This window comes from Entelurus aequoreus, linkage group LG24 (genome assembly GCF_033978785.1).
Source record: "Entelurus aequoreus isolate RoL-2023_Sb linkage group LG24, RoL_Eaeq_v1.1, whole genome shotgun sequence".
NCBI lineage: Eukaryota > Metazoa > Chordata > Actinopteri > Syngnathiformes > Syngnathidae > Entelurus > Entelurus aequoreus.
In genome coordinates this window covers 7,027,238-7,040,665 of record NC_084754.1, presented here as the reverse complement: position 1 = coordinate 7,040,665, position 13,428 = coordinate 7,027,238, and the positions used below count along the sequence as shown (strand labels likewise).

The window sequence follows — 13,428 nt, the reverse complement described above, 5'->3', positions numbered from 1 at the left end:
AAACTGTTGAATCGCTAATAACTTGCAAAAGCGACCTTTGGGGGAGAAACCATGTTGGGTATAATTTATACTGGACATATTTTATACAGCAGGGCTATTCAGCTGGAGGCCCAGAGGCCGAATTGGGCCCAGAAATGACACCATACCCAACCTCGCAGGCTAACATAGAACACTGGGGTCCAAACTTGTGATTTACATAACTGAGGCGTTCCTCAAGGTACCACTTTAAGTCTCCTTTTTGGCAGATATGTTTTTTTTTCTACTGTATTTATATACTGTAGCTAAGTTGTTACTGTAGCTTGTTAACTTCAGATACAGTATTTGTTCAACTTCTTCACTTAGTGGTGTTCCTCAAGGTTCTATTTTAGGTCCTCTCCTTTTCATCATTTGGGCTTTTCAACGGATGCACTGCAAGTTCAGTTAAAAAAAAACTAGTGAGAAATTCCCATTCTTGCAGAAGATAGTTAAAAACACTAGAGTGCTGTCATAGAGATGATATTGGACGAGCTTTTTGCAGAATGTCCTTAAAAACAGTCGAGTGCTCCTTAACTCTGACAAAATAAATAGACCAAAATCTAATGTCTACTGTCGAGGATGCTGGTTCTCTGGAATATACAAAATAAGATTAATAGTAGGGATGTCCGATAATGGCTTTTTGCCGATATCCGATATTCCGATATTGTCCAACTCTTTAATTACCGATACCGATATCAACCGATACCGATATCAACCGATATATGCAGTCGTGGAATTAACACATTATTATGCCTAATTTGGAAACCATGTATGGTGAAGATAAGGTACTTTTTAAAAAAATAAATAAAATAAGATAACTAAATTAAAAACATTTTCTTGAATAAAAAAGAAAGTAAAACAATATAAAAACAGTTACATAGAAACTAGTAATTAATGAAAATGAGTAAAATTAAATGTTAAAGGTTAGTACTATTAGTGGAGCAGCAGCACGCACAATCATGTGTGCTTACGGACTGTATCCCTTGCAGACTGTATTGATATATATTGATATATAATGTAGGAACCAGATTATTGATAACAGAAAGAAATGGGGGGAGGGAGGTTTTTTGGGTTGGTGCACTAATTGTAAGTGTATCTTGTGTTTTTTATGTTGATTTAATAAAAAAAAAAACCAGATACAGATGATAAAAAAACCGATACCGATAATTTCCGATATTACATTTTAACGCATTTATCGGACATCCCTAATTAATAGTGAATCTGTGGTCCCCCAAAACTATTTAGTTGAAGACCTCTGCTTTACAGTCTATATTTTGTTTTAAGTTTAATTTAGTCAACAAATGTTCAACAAAAGAGAAGTACTGTATGCAAGTATGTCATCATTATAAATGTAACAGTAATGATCATCTTTTTTGGGAAAACATACTCAATTAAAAAAGTTTTGTTCTGAAATAAATTCCAATACATAAAATCTCATTTTTAAATCATTTTAATTTCCAAATGAGTTGACAGAAACATTACAGTGCAATCTAAATTTTAACAAGTAGAACAGAAGTAAGTAGAAATAAATTATGTGGTGTGAGTATAGTATTGCTATTAATGTAATGGTAGTAGTTATTTGTTTGAGGAAAAGTTACTAAAGTTGGGGGGAAAAGGTAATACAATAATTTTTATTTTTTATTTTATTTTTTCAAAACAGAGGATTACTATAAATGTTAAATGTTCAATGTTCAGTTTAGATTTAAATTGAACTGGATAAAAACTCTAATCAAAATAAGATAAAGTTATGCAAATATGTTATAATTGTAAAAATAATAAAACATTTACCTAAGTTTTTATTTTAAGTACGAAAATAATTTTAGAGATAATAATATGAGATAAAACATTTTAATTTCGGATTACCCTGTATACTACAAATTCACAAAAGGTTAAGAAGGAAATAAATGATAAATTCAAACCAAAATTAATCAGAAGAATTAATTGTATTATTATAAATGCAATGATAATAATGATCATTTGAGAAGAAGTAGTAAAAAAGTAGTAAAAAAAATATGAAGTTAATTATATAGCACTTATCTCTAAAGACTCAAAGCCCTTTATAGTGAAACCTATTATCTACAGCTTTAAGCTACATTTTTAAACCAGTGGGTGGCACTGGGAGCAGGTGGGTAAAGTGTCTTGCCCAAGGACACAACGGCCGTGACTAGGATGGCGGAAGTGGGGATTGAACCTGGAACCCGCAAGTTGCTGGCATGGCCGAGCCACGCCACCCCAAGTATTATAGCTTTCTGAAGTATAATGTCAAAGTATTTAAATCACAGAAATATATAAAAAATATAATATAGAAATAGTACATTAAAACAATCTAATGAAAATAATTGAAAATAAAATGTGGCTATGCGAGTATGTTATTATTACAAATGTAATCATTTTATTTTGGGGGGTGGAGGGGGAGTCATTAAGGTTATAATAAAAAAGTATGAAAACAATTTGTGGTATTAATATTTAGAATTCCAGTATTTCATGTAACATCACAGTTTTATTTGAATTTAGGCTAAATTCAATTAAAAATGATTATGCTCTCAGCATGTTATTATAAATGTAATAATAATATTCTGGCGGAAAGTCATTTAAGTAAAAAAAGTACTATAATGTTTAGAATTGATACGTTTTTCAAGTTTTAAAGGATGAGTATAACATAAACGTTATATTTTCATTTAAATTTAGGTGAAATTCATTAAAAAATATATTGATCGAAAGAACACAAAAAAATTATGTTATGTGAGTATGTCATTATTATATATTTAATATTAATATGTTTATAGGAAAAGTTACTCAGGTTAAAAATGTACTTCTTACCCTCATCAAAATGTGGAATGTTTAAGTATTTCAAATACATACAATATAAAAAATTATTCTTACATTTTAATTTGCATCTGTGTGAATGCAAAATATAAATAAAAATATAGATTATTAAATTACAGTATGTTATCATTTTATGACAATAATGATGTTTACCATATTTACTTCATTTCTGTTCAGGTCAAGTTGAAAAATAAATAAACCAATCAAATTATTAAAATCAATTAAATTAAAATAATATGTTATGTGACCATGTTATTGTTATAAATGTAGTATTGGAGGACATTTTTTAATGTAGGGATGGGGTATTACACATATTTTTGAAAAAAGTATTGTTCTATGATTATTTATGGGCATAGGCCTGAAGGATTTCTAATTCCCAAGTATTTACAAAATATATAGTTGCAATATGTGTATGTGTTGTTTATGTAATCTAATTGTCTTTCTAATATACAATCACTGTATACATAAATGTCTAGTTCAAGAGTCCTATCAACAATTCTGCATTGATTTATAGGAAGAAGAAAAAAAGCAAATGCCCACTTTATGTATTACAGCACTATGTTGTCAAGCGGAAACCGGAAGTAGATATTTAGCTAACAGAGACGTGATATAATTATACGTTTTCATAAATTACACTAATTTAACTAAGAATGTTTTTTTAACTCTAAAATAATATTTATCAGGCTTAAAATTAAAAAAATAATGAAAAGATTGAAAATCAGATGTTAATCTACGTTTACCGTACCTCATACTAAACAAGGGCACTCCAAATTTGCACCGCGTGTCTACTATCGACATTAAGCTTGACGCGGGAAGAAGTCGACATTTTATATTCTCGCTTCAAGTCAAATTAGTTCACTGGGCGAGGAAAGTAGCTCATAATTTATGCGGCGAACTTGTAACTTTGTCAACACTCTCCAGGAAATGAAGACGTTAACATTTGGGCTAACTTTTGTTCGACAGTAAGTGCAGTGACTGTATTGTGTGGTTTGCTGCTGTGAACTTGTCTGTTAACCTAAATTATACACACACCAACGAGAATATAAACATTCACGACACAGACGTGACATATTGGTGAAATGTACATTAGCAAATAGCAGAGTATTAGCAACAAATGTTTCATGGTCGACACTGCAGTGCTTCATCTTGACCACCAGGTGGCAGAATAATAAGTGAGCTCAGTATCCACTTCCTCCTGAAATAGATGACCCTGGTTAGAGTAAATAACATGCTGCAATAGCAAGAATATATGTCTTCCATATACATAACTCAGACGTAAACTATCAAATAGTGTGTCTAAATGAATTTGTTGCATTGCTATGAAGATGGAAATAATCATACATGCAGTCAATATTGTGCCTAAACCAAACTAAATAACCTGTTGTTTATTTCTTGCAGTGGAGAAACGCAGTTCAACAAAGATGGCCTGCTGCAAGGTACTGCACAATTTAAACAATGTACTGTATTTTAAAACATATGAGCGTTGCCTCCACTTGTTTTTGTTTGCATCCAGGTCAAGCTATAGACTGTCCGCTGTCTGAGGTCGGGTTGCAACAGGCGGCGGATGCAGGCCGCTACCTAAAAGATGTCAAGTTCACCAACGTGTTTGTCAGTGACATGCTGCGAGCGCGACAGGTAGGAGGGTTTGTTTTCATTGTGGGATAAATAGTTGTACTGTGGACAGCCACTATGTTGAAGAGGTTCATTTAGCCTACTGATGTGTATTTATAAATGGTTGATTTATATAGGCTAGTAAGGTAAAGTTTTTTACCTGACAAGTTTCGGCTACCTTGCTTCTGCAGCCTTCATCAGAGGTGTCAAGTGATGTCATCTGTGACGTGTTATATGGATTGTTCAGGTGGGATGGCGGTTTCCCCTGGTGTGCGCCGTCAACAGGGACAAAGGAGTCTACCAACTATCCCACACCTGGGACACAGTCCTGCAGGGCTGCCCCCGGCCGTTTGGTAAACACCCAGACGACAGGGGGCGCCCGGCGCACACAGGGGACACCGCACAGGTGGGATGGAACAATCCATATAACACGTCACAGATGACGTCACGCTAACATCACGTGACACCTCTGATGAAGGCTGCAGAAGCAAGGTATATATAAATGGACAGCCACTGTTGGTGAATGTAGTTTATCTTTATTACTCCGTAGAGTAGATGGTATTGTAACTCTGCTTCTTAACACACCTCATACGCACCTGTCTGCCAGAGAATAAGAAGACATAGTAGGGGGGATCAGTGTTGCCAACTTAGCGACTTTGTTGCTATATTTAGCGAGTATTCAGACCCCTCTAGAATGTCTTTTTTTCTTTTTTTTAAAGAAAGCTTTTTTTTTCTGGTAGGACTGTTCCGATCTGGCTTTAATGCTGCTGATTCCGATACCGATAATCCATGAGTGAGATCGTCCGATACAGATACTGATTCCTATAGTATGTTTTTTAAAATGTATTTATGGTGAGTATAATTAACAGTGTTACAATATCAACACAATATGTAAACTACTTCCTTATTCTCTTGTATTACATATAATTGTTTTTGCAAAACAAAGTCAATAATGCACAATAACTACACGGTGGAACAGGGGTTAGTACACGTGCCTCACAATGCGAAGGGCCTGGGTTCAATCCTGGGCTCGGGATCTTTCTGTGTGGAGTTTGCAAGTCCTCCCCGTGACTGCGTGGGTTCCCTGCGGGTACTCCGGCTTCCTCCCACCTCCAAAGACATGCACCTGGGGATAGGTTGATTGGCAACACTAAATTGGCCCTAGTGTGTGAATGTTGTCTGTCTATCTGTGTTGGCCCAGCTGAGATAGGCTCCAGCTCCCCCCACGACCCCGAAAGGGACAAGCGGTAGTAAATGGATGGATGGAGCTAAACAAATGCAAAAACTGCTATTTGCTGCTCATTTAAAATCCTTTGGTTCTTGCCCTCAAAGTCCTTCTGTGTCCAGGGAATTATTCCCTGAATTTGTAAACGTTTAAATATCAACGTACTCACTCTTGTGTCGATCATATACTGATACTACACTTGATATCGACACTACCATTTTATGGCTCGAACCACCTTCCCCTTACGTGTCGCGTACTGACTGTGACTATTCTGGCACACCAACACTTGTTGTTGTATTATCCTCTGTCTAAATTCTTATTATTCTATGTCTTGAAATACACATTAACATTGATCCAAAACACCATAGTGTAGTTTTTAAAAGGCATTGACATTGACTGTGCCTTGTAAGTTCAAAATAAAAACATAAATAATAATGATTTGAGTATCTTAGTATTGCATTATAACAAGGTACCTTTAGAACCAGATTTAAAACACAATTGTGTACAGGTTATATAATTAGTGGGTCCTTGGCCCAGAAAACATTGAAGACCCCTGCTTTGGGTTACACAATCATGACTAAAACTTTGCGTGACCTAATGCAGTGTTTTTCAACCTTTTCTGGGCCAAGGCACATTTTTTTCATTGAAAGAATCTCGAGGCACACCACCAGCAGGAAACATAAAAAAATGAAACTCAGCAGCCGATATTGACAATAAAAAGTTGTTCTCGCAATTGTTGGATAAGAATTCAAACCATAACCAACCATGCATCACTATAGCTCTTGTCTCAAAGTAGGTGTACTGTCACGACCTGTCACATCACGCCGTGACTTATTTTTAGTTTTTTGGTGTTTTCCTGTGTGTAGTGTTTTAGTTCTTGTCTTGCGCTCCAATTTTGTTCTTGATTGTCATGTCATGTACGGATGTACTTTGTGGACGCCGTCTGCTTCTCCACACGCTGTAAGTCTTTGCGGTCGTCCAGCATTTCTGTTTTTGTTTACTTTGCAGCCAGTTCAGTTTTCCCTTCGTTTTGCCATCCCTAAGCTTCAATGCCTTTCCTTAGCGGCACTTACCTTTTGTTTATTTTTTATTTAAGCATTAGATACCTTTTTACCTGCACACTGCCTCCCGCTGTCGTCTGCAAATTGTGATCACGACAAACCATGTTCCCGACATCTACAAAGCAATTTGCTACCTGCTGCCACCTACTGATATGGAAGAGTATTACACGGTTACTCTGCAGATCTCTAGACAGCACAGACACTCAACAACGGCACATTTGCGGATTATTGGTTTGCAAAAAATATTTTTAACACAATTAGGTGAAATTACATAATCCCCCACGGCACACCATACAATATCTCACGGTACACTAGTGTGCCGCGGCACAGTGGTTGAAAAACACTGACCTAATGGGTATTGAAAAAAAAATGGTACAAAAATATGTACAAGTTGAGATGTTTGGACTTTAGAGGTTGTATTTACCGCCCACAGAAGCACAAGTTTATGCCAATTATGACACACTGTTAATATACGTCTTCTATTACAGACTGCTGAAACCATAATGAAACACAACAGCAGTTGTTTGTGTTTACAACTGGTGTGTGACCCCCTACTTAAGGAGAAAGTAAGTCAGTTGTATATGTTAACTGAATTTATTTCTATTTAATCATATCAACTAAGACACATTCTTTCTTTTTCTTTTTTTAGAGCTTTGGCATCGCAGAGGGGCAGTGTTTGCAGGACGTGAAAGAGATGGCCAAGACTGCTGGTCAATCCTTTCTTGACTTCACTCCTCCTCAAGGAGAGACTCGGGAGCAGGTAAGGATTACATTTAGACGTAACACTCTTCCTCATACAATACATCTCCATCATTTCATGACATCAATATTGCATATGGCATGGCCTAATCGTCTGGTTGATAATCAACCAAAGAACAAATTACTTATGAAATACGGAATAAAATATTGAAACATGATTGATAGTCATTAAAAACATGGCATAGCAAATGTTGTAGAAACTAATGTAGACAAGAGAGAATGCGGTAGGTTGCAATTACTCCCCTTTTCTGTTATTTCAAAAAGAAAATACTCCCGAATATATATATTCTTACAAATGTCATCGTCGGGAGGTTGTGCTAAAAACATGATTTTTTTGACATCCATTCAGCATGTTTGGGTTTTTTCAAACCATAGATGAAGTTAAACCAAAACTCTACTACCGGTAACTCCAGAGACAGCTGATAAAAAGAAAGAGAAACATTTTGCAGAGTAATACTGACATCTAGCGGTGATTTTTGGTGTTGCAGGAGGTGGCAGTGTTCTCTTCAACCATGCTTGTGTGGGGGTTTTCAGGGCACATTGGCATTTTTCCATATTTCTAAAACCATACATGTTAGGTTAATTGTTTCCGGCCGGCCAGCGTCCACCAATCTGGCCCGCGGGACGCCCCAATACAAAAACTTGACTTTATTAAATGTTCGGCCCCCGGGTCAAAAAGTGTGGGGACCCCCTGCTTTAAATTATCCATAGGTGTGAATGTGAATGCTTGTTTGTTTATATGTGCTCCGTGATTAATGTACTAATTACATGAATAAGTTCATATCTGAATGGAAATAAAAGATTGACATGCTGTGCAATTAATTTAACAGTGAATTAGTTTCTCTTATGTGACACGTGTCAGACTCAAGGCCCGTGGGCCACATCTGACCCACCACATCATTTATTGTGGCCTGTGAAAGCCTGGAAATAATGTGTGTCAATAACACACGTCATCATTCTTGATTAATGTATTTCAGTTTGACAGACAAAAAATGTAATCCATGCAAATGCAGTTCTTAAGTCAATATTATTTGATACAACAAGCTATTCCATGCTTTTTTTTGGTCACTGAAACCCTTTTCAAATTCGATACTCGCCAAAGGAAAACATCTGCTTGTCACTTTTTGACAATTTTTCCTTCACTCTGTTGGTAAACAATGATAATCAAATTAAGGGGCAATTGTGTAACAATCAGTTTTTACAGGATTATGCCTTGGAGTGGCCTATAATGGCTGATTTCTCTGCAACATTTTCAAAAAGTTGTGGCAACTGTGATGCAGGGACACATTTGATTGGTTAGACCACAGGTGTGGCCCACCACTTAAATTTATTTAGCCTTCGAAAGCCTGGAAATAATATATGTATCAATAAAGTACTGTTACTTTTGTAACTTAACGTATTATTTATTTTTATTTTGGGAGAAAAAAAATATATGTACTCCCATGTAATCGCAAATTATGTTAACTTAAATATTGTCTTATTATGCAAAAATATCTTATCAAACATTCAAACCATTTGTTAAATAGAAATAAATACTAATGATAATGATTTCAAAGAAAGTTATCCATCAAATTGTGCAATATAAACTGTGTTTTTTTACATCATTTTTCTCTAAATGAAAAAAAACAGTATTTTTTTACTGTAATGAACTGCGGTGTCGTTTTGGCATTTACAGTAATACACCGAAAAATCGACAGTTGTTGATTTGCGATAAAAAGAAACAAACACACTGGCAGCTCAGGTGCCAACATTTTACTGTAAAACTGCATTTTTTTTTGTTTACAGTAAAAAAACAAATGTACATTTTACAGTAAAATTTTGGCAACTGATCTGCCCTTTTCTGCCATAAAAACAGCAGAACTGTTTTTCTATTTACAGTAATATACACTAAATTTTTTGGTGAAATTATTGCAACTTACCATACTTTTTTTTACATTTTAGTTTTTATCTACTAATAAAATTCATTTAAAAAAATGGTGTAATAATAGTATTCACTGTTAGAAGCGGCCCTCTAGGGTCAAACGTAACTGCAATGTGGCCCTCGTTGAAAACGACTTTGACACCTCCGGTTTAGACAGTTTTGTTGCGTTTGAGTGCTGCGGGGACAAATTCGATTTGCGAAAATGTCGATGATTGGGCAAAATAATTTGTAATTTGCGCGGATTGGTGGAATTTGCTTAAATTGTCGAGACCGCAACATTGCGAAATTCTGGAGGGATTGACGCAGTCATGATGCGGCCCTTAAAATATAATAAAATAAAAAAATTCAATAATAATACAAAAATTTAAAAAAGGAGAAAAGAAAAAAAAGAGTTAGAAACCAATGAGCACCTATGTCATTTAGTAAAAATGTTGCATAACAATGCAGTGATTTTTTTTGCAACATTTTCAGTTGCAAACCATCCAAAATAGTACAACTCCATCCCAAAGAAGTGTCTTGGACCAATGGGGATAATGAGGGTAGTAATTTTAAATAATGTGTTTTCCATTTCTACTAACATTTTCTAACATTAACGACAGTTTTGTGCAAAATATTATTTACAATGTTGCCCATTATGCCTTCAAAAGAAAAAAGAAAAATTACAGACTGTTCATTACAATTGTAAAGAAATGATGTGGAATCACAAACACGCACACTGCAAAGCAAGTGAAACACTAAAAGATCTAATTGTGTGGAGTGTATGTTATTACACCCGGGAGTGAAGTTGTCCACTGGAGGGCAGTACACTTCAGCACAGTCCAGAGTCTTGTGTGAAGTGAGTATGGCCAACTAAACAGGCGCCATGACTGCTACCAAGGACGTGTGCGGCTGTGCCCAGGTGCTTTTTTTAAAGCATGCTTTTATTTCATGAAAAGTATAATTTTGTGGCCATGTTTGACCAGCAGGCACTCTAACAAGCACCCGATGGCGCAAACATTGGAAAAAAAAATAAAAAAATACACAGAACAACAACAAAAAAAACTTATCTTCATTTTGCCAAAATTGTCTTTAGCTTAGGACCAACAATGACTGAGAAATTGTGACTTTTGTGTGAAGTATGTCAACTGTGTTGGGTGCCTACAATGTATTTGCAATCACCGTGTGTGTCACTCATTATGTATTATTCTAACTGATCTTTTTTTTGTAACATACTAACATACTAAGTGAATAAGTGTACTTTTGTAGTTATTTCTCCATATGTTTGAACAATAACTCAGATACGGTAACACTGGCGAGCAGTAAAAATATGGAGTGATTTTTGGTCCAAAACATATTTAGCTTTATTCATTATTGACATATTTCGTGCCACTTTATATTGTATATTTTTAATGACATTTCCAGTTTACTTTCTCATCTATTATTACACCCAAAATTTGGTTTGTTTTACTTTGTATTAGACTTTCTCTTCTCCTGTTACTGAATTGCATTCAAAGATAGTCTGGTCTTGTCAAACCATATCTTTAATTTGTTCATTTCTTATGTTATTATTTGTATTAGCTTCTGTCTGTTCTCTCCTGAACAAGACAAAGACATTGTGTTGTGTGTTTACCTCGCACAAGACGCTGTAATCTGTGGCTTTCCAGTCTTGTTCGCGAACCTTCACTTCCTATACTTGTCTTCTTCCCGGGTTGTTTGGAAAGCGATGTAAAAGCTTTCCATGATTCTCACGGGTGTAGCAACCCCATGCTGCCCAACGGGGCATTTATACACAACGAAAAAGTAACAAGGAAGCACTGCAAACACATAGCATCAGCTCAAAATTAGTAGCAGTCATGGCGCCCTGTAGTCACGGGAGTGCCTTTTGCCCAGTCATTGAGGAGATTGCCTGAAACCGAGTTGGCCGTACTCTCTCTATACACGACTCTGACAAAGTCAGTGTGTGTAAATTAAAGGTGTGTGATGGCTTTATGGGTCGTCATGATTGAATTTCATTTGTGATCAAAGTACATCCTCTTTCCTGCAGAGTGGCATTGATTAAAAATGTCACCACTTTTTTCTATTTGTGGTGGTAATTTGTGAGCATGTGTTTGTGTTTGGGATGTTCTATTTCACAAATGTGTTGCCTTAATTCCTATTCGTTCACACGTGTGGAACTCAAAGCCCGACACACGTCATTTAATGTGGCCGGCGAAAGCCTGGGAATAATGTGGATACTTCATCTTTCTTACTGAATGTTTTCATTGTTTCCATTTTGACAGAAAAAAATGTATGTAATACATGAAATTTCATGTTTTCAACTTTGCTATACATACAAATATTCAATTGTTTTTGGTGTGAATATTTGGCCATTCGATTCTGATTCTTGGGGTGAGGATTTGATTCATAATCGATGCTCGATTCAACACGATTCTCCATTCAAACTGATTTTTGCAATGTATTATTTGGTACAATAATAACAACACCTTAACAAAACAGCTTACAGGTTACAAAACCTCCTTTAGGTTGCGGACGTATGACACATGCGTGCACTAAGTAAGCATAGAGATGGCCTAAAAAATTGTTTTTTAAATTCATTAAATCCATTTTTTTAATAAATTTTTGGAAATTACTAAAAAAAATTCTGATTCAAATGTGATGAAAAACATTTTTTAGCAACTCTAAGTATTATATAGGGATGATACTCGAAACCGGTTTTCCCGGTTGTTTGATAAGAAAAGAACCGAGTCCTCGGACTCGAATCCCTTTTTGAGAACCGGTACCCGTTATCGAGACCACTATAGTAAAGGAAAAGAGTTGATTCTTTATTCGAATCCCGTCCCGACCAGAAATGCTCCGTGGGACATCACAAGAATTGACGTCACGTAGCTCAGTCATTAGGCGCAGATAGCGAAAGCAGGAATACAATGGACGGGAAAAAGCGCTCCAAGGTGTAATAAAGTTCAAAACAAAAGCTATCATCCATCGAATAACTTTACTGAGAGATTTCAGCAGGGTAAAACACATGACGAACACTTTTACGACCAACCGGAAACATAGCAACCAGGCTAGCAACGCACCTCCTTTACGGCAGCTGTCGCAACGTTCTTAAAACAACCGCAGCACATACATATATATACAACATATCTCCCTTTTTTAACTTTTGTTTTTCTTTCCTTGTAAACAAAACAAAATCACACTGTAGATGTGTTGTCGGTCTAATTATAAATAATGCAGACGAGGCGTGTTGGCTGAGTTCTTGACGTTTACTTTCACAGCGTGGCAACATGCAACACTTTTCGGGGCTACCGCGCATGCTCGTAACTCCCATTGCATGCTGGGTAGTGTAGTTGTTATATTCTCTCGCTCATAACATTTTTCCCCCTATAAAGAAATAATGTTAACTCAATAAAGTGTATTTCTCTTTTTAGCTTTAACTTTTCATTTTTTAGCATTGTAACCACATTTGCAAACAACTTTTCTCTTCATAGAATTTTCTTTCAATAAAGAAATAAAGTGCAAAAATGTCAAAGCATCATAACAAACAGTTATGTCAAATAGCAGCAGAAGTGCACTTTTTGGAGAGCTGTATTATTTTCAGTTTTGTGCCCAAGGGACTGATTTTATTTAACACTATATTATTATTTATACACCTATAGTGATCACAGAGACAGGTTGTTTTTGTGTTACTGTATATATTTGTTTCTCTGAAAAATCCCACTTAATATACTTTGGGTAACAACAGTCAATATTTAGTTTTTTTTTTTTTTTTTTTTAGGTGGGTAACAGTCAATATTTATTTATTTATTAGATTTTATTTTTTTTATTATATAATAAAAGTGAACTTTTGTTAAACCAAATATTGTGTGTTTTTTTCCATATACAACAACCTATCTGGACTCGATAAGAGAATCGATAAGGAATCGGTTCGATAAGAGGATTCGATAATAGGCTCGAACTCGATAATTCCTTATCAAACATCATCCCTAGTATTATATACCGTATGATAGTTTGTACAAATAACAATAAATACT

At 35.5% G+C, this 13,428-nt stretch overlaps 1 protein-coding gene across 1 annotated transcript in view; it reads left to right on the top strand.

Moving 5' to 3' along the window:
- The first annotated feature begins 3,559 nt into the window (after positions 1–3,559).
- tigara (TP53 induced glycolysis regulatory phosphatase a) overlaps positions 3,560–13,428 on the top strand; it is a 10,942-nt gene continuing 1,073 nt past the window's right edge. Inside the window, exons 1-5 of the mRNA XM_062035172.1 lie at positions 3,560–3,803; positions 4,240–4,277; positions 4,355–4,476; positions 7,227–7,304; positions 7,388–7,498. Of these exons, the coding sequence (XP_061891156.1) occupies positions 3,727–3,803; positions 4,240–4,277; positions 4,355–4,476; positions 7,227–7,304; positions 7,388–7,498 (426 nt within the window). The 5' untranslated portion in view covers positions 3,560–3,726. The remainder of the gene's footprint in view (positions 3,804–4,239; positions 4,278–4,354; positions 4,477–7,226; positions 7,305–7,387; positions 7,499–13,428) is intronic.